Source organism: Megascapheus bottae, chromosome 2, assembly GCF_031878675.1.
Source record: "Megascapheus bottae isolate mThoBot1 chromosome 2, mThoBot2.hap1, whole genome shotgun sequence".
NCBI lineage: Eukaryota > Metazoa > Chordata > Mammalia > Rodentia > Geomyidae > Megascapheus > Megascapheus bottae.
The window spans coordinates 7,850,990-7,867,354 of NC_143510.1; the positions used below are offsets into that span (position 1 = coordinate 7,850,990).

The following is a 16,365-nucleotide window of genomic DNA, read 5'->3' on the forward strand; positions in this document are numbered from 1 at the left end:
AGTTTGGCCTAGTGGTAGAATGCTTGCCTAGCATGCACAAAGACCCGGGTTCAATTCCTCGGTACCAAGTACACAGTAAAAGCCAGAAGTGGCACTGTGGTTCAAGTGGTAAAGGTCTAGCCTTGAGAAAGTCCAAAGACAGCGTCCAGGCCCTGAGTTCAAGCCTAGCAAAAAAATAAAAATAAACCTATCTTATGACCCCTTTTACCACTTCTGGGCATTCATCTGAAGGAAAGTAAATCAGTATATAAGAAAGAGAACTGCATACTCATGTTTACTGCAATTCTGTTCACAACAAATTGTGGCATCAACTGTGCTGAATAACCCAATAAATGCACAAAAAAATATGGTGTATATGTATACTATGGAGTATTACTGAGTCATAAATGAAAATGGTACTATGTCATTTGCAGGAAAATGAATAAAACTGGAAATCACCATGTTCGATGAGATAAGCCAAGCTTAAAAAGCCAAATATTAGCTAGACTCTGTTGGCTCACACCTTAATCCTAGCTATTTAGGAAGCTGAGTTCTGAGGTTCATGGTCTGAAGATAGCCAGAGCAGGAAAATCTATGAGACTGTTCTCCAATCAACTACCCAAAAAGCCAAAAGTAAAATTGTGGCTCAAGTGGTAGAGCGCTTTGAGCACAAAAGCTCAGAGACAGCACAAAGGCCTTGAGTTTAAGCCCAAGAATTAGCGCACATGCACACAGGCCCCCCCCCCCACTCATTGAAACCTCACAAATGATTCTGGAAAAGGAGAGGAGATTAGAGGGGAGGAATGGGAATATGGTGGAGGGGATGAATGAATTTGTTCTAAGTGTACTATGTGCATGTATGAAAATATCACAATGTACAATATGAAATCCCCACATATCACAAATGCATGTTAACTCAAAAATAATAGTAAAATTACATATATGGTATCAAACTATTAGTATGATTTCATAGCTTCCTTTATTTCACTTCACTCGAGGTTTAACTGTCAAAACAGTTTATAACTGCTGTAAAAATATTTCCCCTTGTAACTATGCTGGATTTCATTTTCATATCTTCTGATAGGAATTCATCTTGCATTAAGTTTCCACTATTATAAATTCAATGTGGGAGTCAACATCCCCCCCCTCTCTCTCTCCCCTTCCTGTTATTTTTTTCTTTGTTTTTTGTTGTTTTTTTTTTTTTAAGTACACTAGATTTGGCCTCAGGGCCTCCAGATTATAAGCACCTCCGCTGTGACTCAGCTTGAGCTCCTGCCTCCAGCTTTTTGGCTGGTTTGCTTTTATTTGCTGGTCCTGGAACATGAATTCAGGGCCTGAGCGTTGTTTCCCAGTCTCTTTGTGCTCAAGGCTAGCACTCTATCACTTTAGACACAGCACTACTTCCAGCTTTTTTGAGTGGTTTATTGAAGAAGAGTCTCATGGGCATTTTTCTGCCCTGGCTGACTTTGAACTGCTATCCTCAGATCTCAGCCTCCTCAGTAACTAGGCTTACAGGCCTGAGCCACCAGTACCATTCTTGGTAGTTATTTTCTTTTTTTTCTTTTTTTTTTTTGCCAGTCCTGGGCTTGAGCTCAGGGCCTGAGCACTGTCCTTGGACTTTCTCAAGGCTAGAGCTCTACCACCTGAGCCTCAGCACCACTTCCAGCTTTTTTCTATGTATGTGGTACCGAGGAATCGAACCCGGGTCTTCATGCATGCTAGGCAAGCACTTTAACCACTAGGCCAAACTCCTGGTCCCTATTCCTGAATACTTTTGTTCAAGGTTAATGGTCTACTGCTTGAGCCACAGAGCCACTTCCAGCTTCTTCTGTGTATGTGGTACCAAGGAATCAAACCCAGGACTTTGTGCATGCTAGGCAAGCACTCTATTACTAGGTTACACTCCTGGCCCAAATGTCATTTTTATTTTTATTTTTTTGTCAGTAGTGGGACTTGAACTCACCTGAGCTTTTTTTGCTCAAGGCTATCATCTACCACTTTGAGCCACAGTGCCACTTCCAGTTTTTTAGTGTTTAGCTGGTGATAAGAAACTTGGGCAGGAAGTTTGGCCTAGTGGTAGAATGCTTGCCTAGCATGTACGAAGACCTGGGTTTGATTCCTTGGTACCATAAACAGAAAAAAACTGGAAGTGGTGCTGTGGCTCAAGTGGTAGAGTTGTAGCCTTCAGAAAGGCCAAGGACAGTGCTCATGCCCTCAGTGCAAGGCCCAGGACTGGCAAAAAAAAAAAAATTAAGAATTTCTATGGATCAAACTTCAATTCTTGGATCTCAACATGCTGAGTAGCTAAGATTACAACAATATCTGGCTCAGACATATTGCTTTTAAGAAATATCAGTATCAGGGCCGGGAGTTTGGCCTAGTGGTAAAGTGCTTGCCTAGCATGCAGGAAGACCCGGGTTCAATTCCTCGGTACCACATACATAGAAAAAAGCCAGAAGTGGTGCTGAGGCTCAAATGGCAGAGTGCTAGCTTTGAGGAAAAAGCCCAAGGACAGTGCTCAGACCCTGAGCACAAGCCCAGGACTGGCAAAAAAAAAAAAGAAATATCAGTATCTGCACCAATCTTTTTTGTTTTCAATTCCATAAAATAGCTCCTTTTCCTCTTCTCACATTTTCCCAGTGAACTTCCTTTTAGGAAGCTGGTCTGTATAGATCAGGAATATTCTCTCCCCTCTACAAAAATGAAACAGATATTTGACTGGGTTTTAGGACATCCTGAAATTCTCCAAGAAGTTAACCACTAACCTGAGAATTAAATCCTTTGCTTTCTCAGAGATAGGTACTTCTGGAGGAAATACTAATGTTTCTTTCCAGTTCATCACTTTTCTGTATGTTTCTTGAGGTGTTTCAGAACAGAAAGGTGGATAGCCTACATAGTAAGAAAAACAAAGGTTCTATCCATTTTCATGATCAATTAAATTACACCTACCAAATACTTGCCATAACAAAATAACCCTGAATACTATGATAACAATAAAGTAATGCCAACATGTATAGTTTTATACTTTAAGTGATATTATAGCAATAATAGATTTAGGGTATCCATCCTCTCAAGTCACCTGAAGAGCTAAGGAGACTTTTCTTTTCTTCTTGTCTGTCTCTCTCTTTCTCTCTCTCTTTCTCTCTTTCTGTCTTTCTTTCTCTCTTTCTCTCTTTCTTTCTTTCTCTCTTTCTTTTTTTTGTCCTGGTACTGAGGCATGAAAGCTTGAGCTCTTGCTTAGCTTTTTCACTCAAGGTCAGCACTGTACCAACTGAGCCACACCTCCTCATCCAGCTCTTTGCTGGGCAGTTGGAGATAAGGGTCTTACCATTTGTCTAGGATTACAGGTATGATCACTGGGAATCAGCTGTGCTACAACTCTGGTACATGAGAGCTGAGGTTAACTTTGCTTCTGGCAACAGGATCTAGTATTTATCATTATGTGCTTAATACTGAGAAGGCAGAAATGAGTTTAAAATAGTTCAGCTACTTTTGCTCATATCTGTAAGTAAGTTCAAACAACAACACTCAAGGAAATACCCACATTGTATATGTAAATTAAGAACAAAACATACCTATTAGCATTTCGTACATAATGACTCCCAGAGACCACCAATCACACAGTTTGTTATAACCAGTCTGCATGAATACCTCTGGAGCAATATAATCTGGAGTCCCAACTGTGGAGTATGCCTGCAAAGGAACAGCTTGTTAAATCAGCATTCTCTGTGTGCGTGCGTGCATGCGTGCGTGCGTGCGTGTGTGCGTGCGTGCGTGTGTGTGTGTGTGTGTGTGTGTGTGTGTGTATGCATGTGCACGAACATGAGCCAGTACTGGCACTTGAACTCAAGGCCTGAGCACCCATCAGCTTTTTTGCTTTAATGCTCACATTCTACTACTTAAGCCAGACCCCCACACTGGCATTTTGCTGATTAACTGGAGATAAGAGTCTCATGGACATTTTTGCCCAGGCTGGCTTCATATCATGCCCCTCAGATCTCAGCTTCCTGAGTAGGTATGATTATAGGCATGAGCCATAGGTGCATGGCTTCAAACAAACCATTAAAAATTAAATAGCACTCAAGAAGAAAGTAAATTCCACCCAAGTCCTGGGTCTTGGACTCGAAGCCCTGGGCCTCTTTGTGCTCAAGGCTAGTACTCTACTACTAGTGAACCATAGCACTACTTCTGAGGAAGTAAATTCTTTGACCAATAATTATTTTCCATGTTTATCAAGTGTAAGGTTTAGTGATGGTACTGAGTAAGATAATATGTTATAAAAATGTGATTCTGTCCTCTAAGAGGTTCTAGTAAGGGCTAGAAATGTGGCTTAGTGGTAGAGTGTTTGCCTAGCATTCATGAACCTCTGGATTTAATTCCTCAGTACCACATAAACAGAAAAGGCCAGAAGTGTAGCTGTGGCTCAAGTAGTAGAGTGTTAGCCTGTATAAAAGAAGCTCAGGGACAGTGCTCAGGCCCTGAGTTCATGCCCCAGAACTGGAAGAAGAAGGAAGAGGAGGGGGGAGGAGGGAGAGGAGGAGGAGAAGGAGGGAGAGGAAAAGGAGGGGAGGAGGGGGGGAGAAGAAGGAGGAGAAGGAGGGGGAAAAGGAGAAGGAGAAAGGAAGAAGAAAAGGAAGAAGAGGAAGAAGAGGAGGAGGAAGAAGAGGAAGAGTTCAAGTAAGCTGGGTGCTGGTAGTACTCAGGTAGGCTAGTGCTCTATCACTTGAACCCTACCTTCACTTCTGGCTTTTTTGGTGGTTAACTAGAAGTAAGAGTCTCATAGACTTTTCTCCCCATGCTGGCTCTGAATCATAATCCTCAGATCTCAGCTCTCTGAGTAGCTAGGATTACAAACTGGTGACTAGCCTTCCTTTTTTTTTTTGCCAGTCCTGGGGCTTGAACTCAGGGCCTAAGCACTGTCCTTGGGCTTCTTCCTCAAGGCTAGAGCTTTGCCACTTGAGCCAGAGCACAATGTCTGGCTTTTCTATGTGCATGGTACCAAGGAATCGAACCCAGGGCTTCAAGCATGCTAGGCAAGCAATCTACCACTAGGCCAAACTCCTGGCCTTTTTTTTTTTCAATTCTTAGTTTCCATAAAATCCTATAAAAATTGCATCTTTAAGGCAGTTGTTTTGTTTTTTTTTCCAGTCCTGGGCTTGAACTCAGGGACTGAGCTCTGTCCTTGGACTTTCTCAAGGCTAGAGCTCTATCACTTGAGCCTCAGCACCACTTCTGGCTTTTTTCTATGTATGTGGTACCGAGGAATCGAACCCGGGTCTTCATGCATGCTAGGCAAACACTTTAACCACTAGGCCAAACTCCGGGCCCAAGGCAGTTGTTTTTAATGAGGAGTTTTGCTGTTTGACAATGTGTGACAGCAGATTCTGTCATCTCTGTGACCTGAGGAAAGACATGACTATAGTTAGTGGGCAGAGAAAATTTCCTGCTCCAAATATGAATACCTTACTCTCTACTTCTCCTTTGGAAAACATCAATATGCATACTTATCACCTGTCATCTGTGAATTCTCTTGCCATATTTTTGTTTTGGTTTTTAGATATGGTCCCAACTATGAAGCCACCACAATCTCCTGAATGCTGGGATTACAGGTATGTACCAACATGTCAGATCTCTATCACGCCGTATTTCTAAGTCATATTCCTTTTCCCCCCTATTATAAGTAGGGAATACAGCTATTATTTTCTCAACTATGAAATCTAATCTAAAAGTGATACATGTAAAGATAAAACGTTTTTTTCACCTTAATATAGAACTTCATGTTTAATAAACAAACACTGAACTAAACTGAATAGAAGGATGGTAGGATGGAGGCTAGCCTGGGCTGCATGGTCAGATCTTGTTACATGTAAACAAATAAGCCATGAACCAGAAAGGACTTTCTAGCATAGATTATAATTACTTGGGTTAGTGAGAGAATGAGCTCAATGATTCAGAGGTCATTTATACGGTTTTAATGGCTGTCAGAATATTATTTGAATTAGTACCCCTTTAATTACTTGGTTGGACAAATATTTATGGAGCATTTATATGTGTTTGGCATTGAATAAAGGAAGTAGGAAAACAAATTCAAAAGGCACATCCAGGTTGATATTGTCCAAAAAGATGTACTCATGACCTGACTTATAAAATGTTAAGCCCTCTGTTCAAAACCTTTATAATAACAATAAAAATGCAGTTAATTTTTTTCATTTAGTGTTTTTAAAGACATATTCTTAAGAATACATAGTTTGGTTGGGGACTGGGGGCTCATACCTACTCAAGAGGCTGATGTTTGATGATCAAAGTTCAAAGCCAGCCCTGGCAGACAAAGCTGAGAAACTCTTAACTCCAACCAACTAACAAAAAGTTGAAAGTGGAGGTGTGGCTCAAGTGGTACAACACCGTGCTCAAGCCCTGAGTTCAATCCATGGTATGGACACAAATACTCATATACAAAATGTGGTTGACTCACCAGCTGTCTCCTGTTCTTCTTCCATGTTTCTGCTTTCCTCTTGGAGTTCATGTTCTGAAATGCTAATTTCAACAGGAAAAAACTGTCATCATGAGGGGAAAACTCTCACCAGAAACCCAAATCACACAGATAGAGACACACAGACACAGACACAGACACACACCAATTTAAGGAAGAGATCTGTCCTTAACATTATTGAATTAAACAGAACAGGGGGAAAAAACTAACAAAGCAAACTTACAGAAATCACTTGGTGGGTTGTGTGTGAGATTTCTGTAGAATTCAGTCCTGTGGGCTTTCTTTAACCCCGTGCATAACCCAAAATCAGATAATTTTACATGTCCCTAAAAACAGAAAGTCCCAAGAACACCAATTTATATTAACATTGAAAACAGCAACTAAAATAAAAAAAACAAAAAAAAAATCTTATTACAAACTCTTCTTTTTAAATGTAAAGCTGTAAAACTTCTTAGCTTAGAACTCATACTGTCTGGCCCTGATGGCTCAGGCCTATAATCCTAGCTACCCAGGAGGATAAGATCTGAGGATTCTGGTTTGAAGCTAATCCAGGCAGACATATCAATAAGACTCCATGAATTAGCAAAATGCTGCCAGTGGAGATGTGGCTCAAGTGGTAGAGCACCAGCTTTGAATGAAAAAGACAGAGCCTAGAGCCCAGGCCCTGGGTTCAAGCCCCAGTATTAAAAAAAAATTCATCATGGTAAAAATGAAAAATTATGAATATCTCAGGATGATGATTTTTTAAAAGGTAGAAAACAGACAAAATAGGAGCTAGGAGCTGTAACCCCATGGTGTCCTTCCCCCTCCAGCCCTAATTTGCTATATCATTCTATGAAACAATGTAGTTTACCAATGATCTGAAATTGCAGATGACCATTTCCAACCATACTACCAGCTCTATTTTTCTGTAAGACAATCAGCAGAGCCTAGTAAGCCTCTAGTTGAGTCACGTGCCTTGGCATCCAATAAAAGGTTGTCTGGCTTAATATCCCGATGAATAAAACCCAACTGGTGGATTGCATCTATTGCTAGAACAGTCTCTGAAATGTAGAACTGTGTTTCTTCTTCTGACAAGCTATCCTTCTTCATTAACAATGTCATCATGTCACCTAAATAAAGGAAGGGACCATGTTAACTGAAAAGGCCTTGAAGGGGAAAAATATTGCAAAAGCGTGCGTGCGTGTGTGTTTATGCACATGCACCGGTACTCGAGCTTGAAATGAGGACCTGGATCTCACTCTTAGCTCTTTCACTCAAGTTTGGGGCTCTACCAAAGTGGAGTGCTATAGCTCCACTTTGGCTTTATTCTGGTTTATTGGAGCCACAAGGTTCATACTTTCCTGCCTGAGCTAGAGAGATCCTGAGATCTCAGTTTCCTGAGTAGCTAGGATCACAGGTGTGAGCCACCTGCTTCTTTGTATGTTCGACTCATACCTATAACTAGTGGTGGGGTGTCACTGCATAATGTGTCATGGCTCTGGGGATAGAGTATCAAATTAAATTAGAGCAGATCTGATAACCTACCAGTCAACCTTCAGAATAAGTTGATGAGAATAATATGCTAAATTGTGCAAAAAGAATCAGAATATACAAACACATTCCTTCTGAAGTTTCAAAAACAGCCTGAGATGGGCACTGGAGGCTCAGGCCTATATTCTAGCTATTCAGATGGTTGAGTTGTAAAGCTCAAGGCTCAAGGCAGGAAGACAAACCCAAGAGATACGCTTATCTCCAATTATGCAGCAAAACGCTAGAAGGTATGGCTCAATTAGTAGAGCATCAGCCTTGAATGCCAAGCAAGAACCCAATTATGTGAGTTCAAGCCCCAGTTCTGGCACACAGAAACAAACAGTTGAGCTCCTCAGACCAAATAATAGGACATCAGCCCACTAAAGAAGTCACTTCTAGACATTCTTTCATTTTCAAGTCTTTTTTTTTCTTTAAAAAGGAAAATAATTTTAACCATTGTAAACACTATTGTACTTCTGACACAAAACTGACAACTGATAGCATTTATTATATATACTTTAAGTCTTGAAAAATATAATATGTGAGCTGGATACTGATGACTCAGGCCTGTAATCCCAGTTACGCATGGGGCCAAGATCTGAAGACTAAAGTGTGAAGCCAGTTCAAGCAAAAACATGCCATGAGACTCTTATCTTCAATTAACTAGCAAAAAGTTATAAATGGAGCTGTGACTCAAGTGGTAGAATTGCAGTCCTGAATTTAAGCCGTAGTATGTTACACAAAATATTACTATTCTGTAGCCAGGCGATAGAAACAATCCAGATGCCCTACTACAGAAGAATGAATACAGAAAATGTGGTGTGTGTGTGTGTGTGTGTGTGTGTGTGTGTGTGTATGAAATTCTACATAGCCAACAGACAAGATAAAATAATGGCATTTGCAGGGAAGTGGATAAATCTAGAGCAAATCATGTTGAGTGAGACAAGTCAAGACCAAAGGAACAAAAGGCGCATGGTATCCTTAATATGTGGCTATCAGATCCAAACAGTACAAGAGTGGGACTCAAAAGTTGCATACCCAATGCTATGGACATGGTATTGGAAATAAACACAACTACATAGTCATAAAAACTTATGACTCTATAGACATATTGTTTTTTACATAGATTATTATGTATCTATGACATACAAACCCTCACCCTAATTTTGATTATGTTCTAAAATATAAGGGCCAGTGATTGTATATAGAGATTCCCTTCTTGAATACCTGTTTGTTAAACACGTCATTTGAAATATGATATAAAAATCAATGTTAATAAATTCTTTAATAAAAATTTCATGACTCTATAGACATGTTTTATTACATAGATTAATATGTATCTATGACATACAAACCCTCACTCTAATTTTAATTATGTTCTAAAATCTAAGTGCCAGTGATTGTATATATAGATTCCCTTCTTGAATACTGTTTGTTAAACACATCATTTGAAATATGATATAAAAATCAATGTTAATAAACTATGCAATAAAAAAAATATATTACTATTGTGGGGCCAGGAGCGTGCCTACTGGTAAAATGCTTGCCTAATATACATGAAGCCCTGGGTTTGATTCCTTGGTACCATATACACAGAAAAAAAGCCAGAAGTGGTGCTGTGGCTCAAGTGGTAGAGTGCTAGCCTTGAGAAAGTGCCTAGGCCCTGAGTCCAAGCCCCAGGACTGGCCAAAAAAAAATTATTGTTGTTGTTATTATTATTTAGAGATATTCTTTTCCCTTCATTCCCATTTTATTTCCCCCTCCTCTTAGCAGAGCAATGATGGCTGGATTTGGTTTGTTGTGTATCCTTCTAGCTTACTTCATTTTTTTTGTTTGTTTTTATGAAGTACTGGTCCTAGGGCTTGAACTAAGGGCTGGGCACTGTGTCTGGAGGAAAACACTACCCCTTGAGCCACAACTCCAGTTCTGGCCTTTCTTTGATAATTTATTGAAAATAAAAGTCTCACAAACTTTACTGCCTGGGCTAGCTTTGAACTGTGACCCTCAAATCTCAGCCTCGTGAATAGCTAGGATAACTGGCAGCCAGCTTTTCTAGCTTACTTTTTTGGGGGGGGGTAGTGGTGGTTATGGGGCTTGAACTCTGGGCCCAGCCACTGTCCTTGAGCTGTTCAGTCCTAGACTAGCACTCTACCACTTGAGCCACAGCACTACTTCCGGTTTTCTGGTAGTTAGAGATAATAGTATCATGGGCTTTCATGCCCAGACTGGCTTTGAATAGAGATCCTCAGAACTCAGCCTCCTGAGTAGCTAGGATTACAGGCATGTGCCATGTGCCACATACACACATACTGTATATTTCATATACACATATTGTTATATAAACTTATACTCTTCTATGTTTTGTTTTGTTTTTTGCCAGTCCTGAGCTTGAGCTCAGGGCTTGAGCACTGTCGTTGGACTTTCTCAAGGCTAGCACTCTACCACTTGAGCCTCAGAAACACTTCCGGCTTTTTGCTATGTATGTGGTACCGAGGAATCGAACCTGGGTCTTTGTGCATGCTAGGCAAGCACTCTACCACTAGGCCAAACTCCCAGCCCTTCTATGTTTTTTAATTGTATAAATGGTAAAGGGACAAGAATTTTAAATTTCCTTATAAAATACTCCATGAGAAAGAAAAGTCAGATAACCTAAGAAGAGACTATATTTGCAAGAACACTAAGAACCACAACACAGAAAAAGGACAGATGAACATGTGGCAAAACAGAAAGGCAACAGAGGAAAATAAATAATTTGTATTTCTGCTTCGGTGGAGTTAGGAAAAACAAAGGCCTCCATCACAAGATAACTCAGGCAACCTTGAAATGACAAACTTACTTTTAGATCAAATCCAAACTACCAGAAAGTTTTAAACCTCACTGCAGGAATTTCATGGACCAATTACTTCCCCAGCATGACAGGAGAGTGTTAAACGAGAAAACCCAATGTTCCCCATATCTCAGAAAGTAGCAGGGAGGTGTCATACTTAGAGTGAGACTCCTCTTTAAGACTGACATACTTGGAGAAGTTGAACACCCAGGAAAGTATGGCTCATATAGGTGAGCTAAGAAGACAGAACAACCAGGAACTCAGGCAGTGAAGGAACTGGTTGGCAGTCAGTACCCCTGAGCGTCACTGTAGGTAGACCTGAGAAACTGGCAGATCCTAGCACGCTTACCTACCAAAACTGAGCCAAGATAATATAAGCCACATACACAGTTCTACAAAAAAGCAATGAAACTGAAAAATCTTCCAACAAAAGCCCAGGCTCTGTAAGATTCACCAAAACTTTAATGAAAAACTAACACCAGGACACCTCAGATATTCCCATGAAATGTACAAGGGAACATCACGCCAACTTCATTCTATGAAGTCATTTTCTTACACTCATTCAAAAAATCAGACAAAAAACAACTGTAGACCAACCTGTAACATGCAAAAGTTCTAAATATAATACTTGCAAAGCAAATACATCAACATTTTAAAAAGATCAAGTTGGGTGCTGGTGGTTCATAGCTGCAATCCTAGTTACTCAGAAAGCTGAGATCTGAACATCATAGTCCAAAGCCATTCCTGGCTTCAACATGATAAAAGTTATGAAGAAACTAGGAGAAGAAATAATGTAACTCAATAATAAAAACTGGATATCACGGGGCCGGGAGTTTGGCCTAGTGGCCTAGCATGCATGAAGACCCGGGTTCGATTCCTTGGTACCACATACATAGAAAAAAAAGCTGGAAGTGGTGCTGTGGCTCAAGTGGTAGAGCTCTAGCCTTGAGAAAAGTCCAAGGACAGTGCTCAGGCCCTGAGTTCAAGCTTGACAACTAGAAAAAAAAAAGCAAGCTGTATATCATAACTCCATAGCTAACATACTAAACAGGAAATAATTGAAATAATTTCGTCTAAAAAGTCAGAAATGAAGAATGTTTACTCTCCCTACTTTCGCTGAGCAAGTGAAAGAAAAATGGTCCAACCTAGAAAGAAGTCAAATTATCTCTGTTAGCAGGTAATTTAATTCTATGCTTAAAAGACTAAATATTCCACAAAATCCTCTTAGATCTGATAAGCATTTTGGGCAATATAACCATAAAATAAACATACGTTTAAAAAAAAAAAGCAGGCTGGGAAATTAACTTAGTGGTAGACTGTGTGCCTAGCATGCACGAAGCCTTGGGTTTAATTCCTCAATACTAGATAAACAAAAAGCCAGAAATAGTGCTGTAGCTCAAGTGGTAGGTGCTAGCCTTGCACAGAGAGAAGCTCAGGGATAGAGCTGAGGCACTGAATTCAAGTACCAGAACTAGCAAAAAAGAAAAAAAGAAAAAAAAAAGCTTTTCTTTATAGTGACAATGAACAGGCAGAAAACAATCCAAGTAGGTCACAGTGGCTCAGACCTGTAATCCTAGCTACTCAGGAGGTGAGATATGAGGATTGGTTCAAAGTCAGCCCAGCACTCAAGTTCCCTGAGACTCTTATCTCTAGTTAACCACTAGAAAAGGGGAAATGGTACGAAGACTCAAGGGGTATGGTGGTATCCTTGAGCTGAGGAGCTCAGGCCCAGATTTGAATGACTGACAAAAAAAGAAAAAAAAATCTCAATAGTCTCAAAAACAATACACCTATGTATAAACTTAACCAAAGAAGTAAAAGACTTTTTTTTTTGCCAGTCCTGGGCTTGAGCTCAGGGCCTGAGCACTGTCCTTGGACTTTCTCAAGGCTAGAGCTCTACCACTTGAGCCTCAGCACCACTTCTGGCTTTTTTCTATGTATGTGGTACCGAGGAATCGAACCCGGGTCTTCATGCATGCTAGGCAAACACTTTAACCACTAGGCCAAACTCCCAGCCTAGAAGTAAAAGACTTTTATGATGAAAACTATACAACCTGAAATTGGAGAAGACAGCAGAAAATGGACATTTTCCTCAAGTTCATGAGTCAGCAGAATAAATATTATGAAAACAGACATACTACAGAAAGCAATCTATAGATTCAATACATCCCCACCCAAATCCCAAATCATTCCTCACAGAGACTGAAGTAGTATTCTTAAACTCATTTGGCATCATAAATGACCCTGAGTAGCCAAAGCAATCCTGACTAAAAAGAGCAATGCTAGAGGTATAATATCGGATTTCAAATTGTAACAAAAACAGCTTGGTACTTGCATAGAAACAGGCAACAAATAACAGTGAAACAGACTAGAAGACTCAGAAATAAAACCTCACAACTACAGTGATCTGATTGTTGACAAAGTAGCCAAAAGTATCTTGGAGAAATGACAGCCTCTTCAACAAATAGTGCTGAGAAAACTGAGCATCTATTAAGACTATTTTTCATCCTGTAGAAAAATCAACTCCCAAGTGGATCAAGGATCATAATGTAAGACCTGAAATCTTGAAACTACTACAGGGAAATGTCTAGACAGGCGCAGGTAACTTTACTAAATAGGATTCTAATTGCCCAGAAATAAGAACAAGAAAGAACAAATGGCAATGAATGATACTCACTGGACATTTGAGGGTAGGGAGAGAAGGCTGGGAGTGAGGAAAAGGTGACATTGTCCAAAAGAAATGTACTCTTTACCTGGTGTATGTAACTGTAATCCCTCTGTACATACCACCCTTATACTAGCAATTTAAAAATAAAGGACAGATGAGTATAGGTTTTTTAAAAAATTTCTGAACATCAAATAGGGCAATTACTAGAATCAAGACACAGCTCACACGCCTGGACCTGGTAGTTCACATCTGTAATACTAACTACTCAGGAAGCTGAGATCTGAGGAGGACTGAACCCACCCCAGGCAAGAAAGTTTGTGAGACTCTTACTTCCAAATAACCAGAAAAAAAAAATCTCAAGAAGTGAGCCAGGTGCGTTGGCTCACACCTGTAATCCTAACTACTCAGCCAGCCAAGGGCAATAAAGTCTGTGAGACTTTTATCTCCAATTAACCTGTGGCTCAAGGGGTAGGGTGGTAGCCTTGAGCTGAGGAGCTCAGGGACAATGCCCAGGCCCAGAGTTCAAATCCCATGACTGACAAAAAAAAAAGAACAAGAAGACAAGAAATAGAGGTTGGCTCAAGTGGTAGAACATCAGCTTTCATGGAAAAATTCAAGCAAGGACAAGCCTCAATACTAGCATACACATAAACACACCAAAACAGAACACAAAAAAATATTAATTCAAAGAATGGGAGAAAAACCTTTGCCATCTATTCAGTGGATACAAGATTAATATCTAGAATATACCAAGAGCTCACAAAATAATGCAGTGAAAGAACAAATAAACCAACGAATGGGTAATGTTTAGCTTTCAGAAAACAAAATACAAGTGACTAATGAATGGAAAAAAATGTTTGACATCCCTTGTATTTCACAAATCAGAACTACACTAAGATTCTATCTCATCTCAATAAGAATGGCAATCATCAAAAACCAAAAAAGGACTAATGCTGAAGAGGAATGGATGGGGAAAAAAGGCACCCTCATATATGGCTGGTGAGAATATAAACTGCTGTCACCACCATGGAAATAAGTATGGAGGTTCTTCACAAGACTAAAAATAAACCTGGGGTGGGGAGTTTGGCCTAGTGGTAGAATGCTTGCCTAGCATGCACAAAGACCCGGGTTCAATTCCTCGGTACCAAGTACACAGTAAAAGCCAGAAGTGACACTGTGGTTCAAGTGGTAAAGGTCTAGCCTTGAGAAAGTCCAAAGACAGCGTCCAGGCCCTGAGTTCAAGCCTAGCAAAAAAATAAAAATAAACCTATCTTATGACCCCTTTTACCACTTCTGGGCATTCATCTGAAGGAAAGTAAATCAGTATATAAGAAAGAGAACTGCATACTCATGTTTACTGCAATTCTGTTCACAACAAATTGTGGCATCAACTGTGCTGAATAACCCAATAAATGCACAAAAAAATATGGTGTATATGTATACTATGGAGTATTACTGAGTCATAAATGAAAATGGTACTATGTCATTTGCAGGAAAATGAATAAAACTGGAAATCACCATGTTCGATGAGATAAGCCAAGCTTAAAAAGCCAAATATTAGCTAGACTCTGTTGGCTCACACCTTAATCCTAGCTATTTAGGAAGCTGAGTTCTGAGGTTCATGGTCTGAAGATAGCCAGAGCAGGAAAATCTATGAGACTGTTCTCCAATCAACTACCCAAAAAGCCAAAAGTAAAATTGTGGCTCAAGTGGTAGAGCGCTTTGAGCACAAAAGCTCAGAGACAGCACAAAGGCCTTGAGTTTAAGCCCAAGAATTAGCGCACATGCACACAGGCCCCCCCCCCACTCATTGAAACCTCACAAATGATTCTGGAAAAGGAGAGGAGATTAGAGGGGAGGAATGGGAATATGGTGGAGGGGATGAATGAATTTGTTCTAAGTGTACTATGTGCATGTATGAAAATATCACAATGTACAATATGAAATCCCCACATATCACAAATGCATGTTAACTCAAAAATAATAGTAAAATTACATATATGGTATCAAACTATTAGTATGATTTCATAGCTTCCTTTATTTCACTTCACTCGAGGTTTAACTGTCAAAACAGTTTATAACTGCTGTAAAAATATTTCCCCTTGTAACTATGCTGGATTTCATTTTCATATCTTCTGATAGGAATTCATCTTGCATTAAGTTTCCACTATTATAAATTCAATGTGGGAGTCAACATCCCCCCCCTCTCTCTCTCCCCTTCCTGTTATTTTTTTCTTTGTTTTTTGTTGTTTTTTTTTTTTTAAGTACACTAGATTTGGCCTCAGGGCCTCCAGATTATAAGCACCTCCGCTGTGACTCAGCTTGAGCTCCTGCCTCCAGCTTTTTGGCTGGTTTGCTTTTATTTGCTGGTCCTGGAACATGAATTCAGGGCCTGAGCGTTGTTTCCCAGTCTCTTTGTGCTCAAGGCTAGCACTCTATCACTTTAGACACAGCACTACTTCCAGCTTTTTTGAGTGGTTTATTGAAGAAGAGTCTCATGGGCATTTTTCTGCCCTGGCTGACTTTGAACTGCTATCCTCAGATCTCAGCCTCCTCAGTAACTAGGCTTACAGGCCTGAGCCACCAGTACCATTCTTGGTAGTTATTTTCTTTTTTTTCTTTCTTTTTTTTTGCCAGTCCTGGGCTTGAGCTCAGGGCCTGAGCACTGTCCTTGGACTTTCTCAAGGCTAGAGCTCTACCACCTGAGCCTCAGCACCACTTCCAGCTTTTTTCTATGTATGTGGTACCAAGGAATCGAACCCGGGTCTTCAGGCATGCTAGGCAAGCACTTTAACCACTAGGCCAAACTCCCGGCCCTTGGTAGTTATTTTCAAGGTAGGTTTTCACAGACTTTTCAGTCCAGGCCAGTTTCAAACCAAGGTCCTCTGG

At 40.2% G+C, this 16,365-nt stretch overlaps 1 protein-coding gene across 1 annotated transcript in view; it reads right to left on the minus strand.

The window, feature by feature from the left end:
• Positions 1 to 2,560: 2,560 nt before the first annotated feature.
• The window catches only part of LOC150066344 (serine/threonine-protein kinase 38-like), a 28,888-nt gene continuing 15,083 nt past the window's right edge, over positions 2,561 to 16,365 (minus strand). The window contains exons 7-11 of the mRNA XM_090320098.1: positions 7,427 to 7,581; positions 6,693 to 6,795; positions 6,452 to 6,513; positions 3,555 to 3,672; positions 2,561 to 2,868 (exon numbers count right to left, since the gene is read on the minus strand). Of these exons, the coding sequence (XP_090176224.1) occupies positions 2,705 to 2,868; positions 3,555 to 3,672; positions 6,452 to 6,513; positions 6,693 to 6,795; positions 7,427 to 7,581 (602 nt within the window). The 3' untranslated portion in view covers positions 2,561 to 2,704. The remainder of the gene's footprint in view (positions 2,869 to 3,554; positions 3,673 to 6,451; positions 6,514 to 6,692; positions 6,796 to 7,426; positions 7,582 to 16,365) is intronic.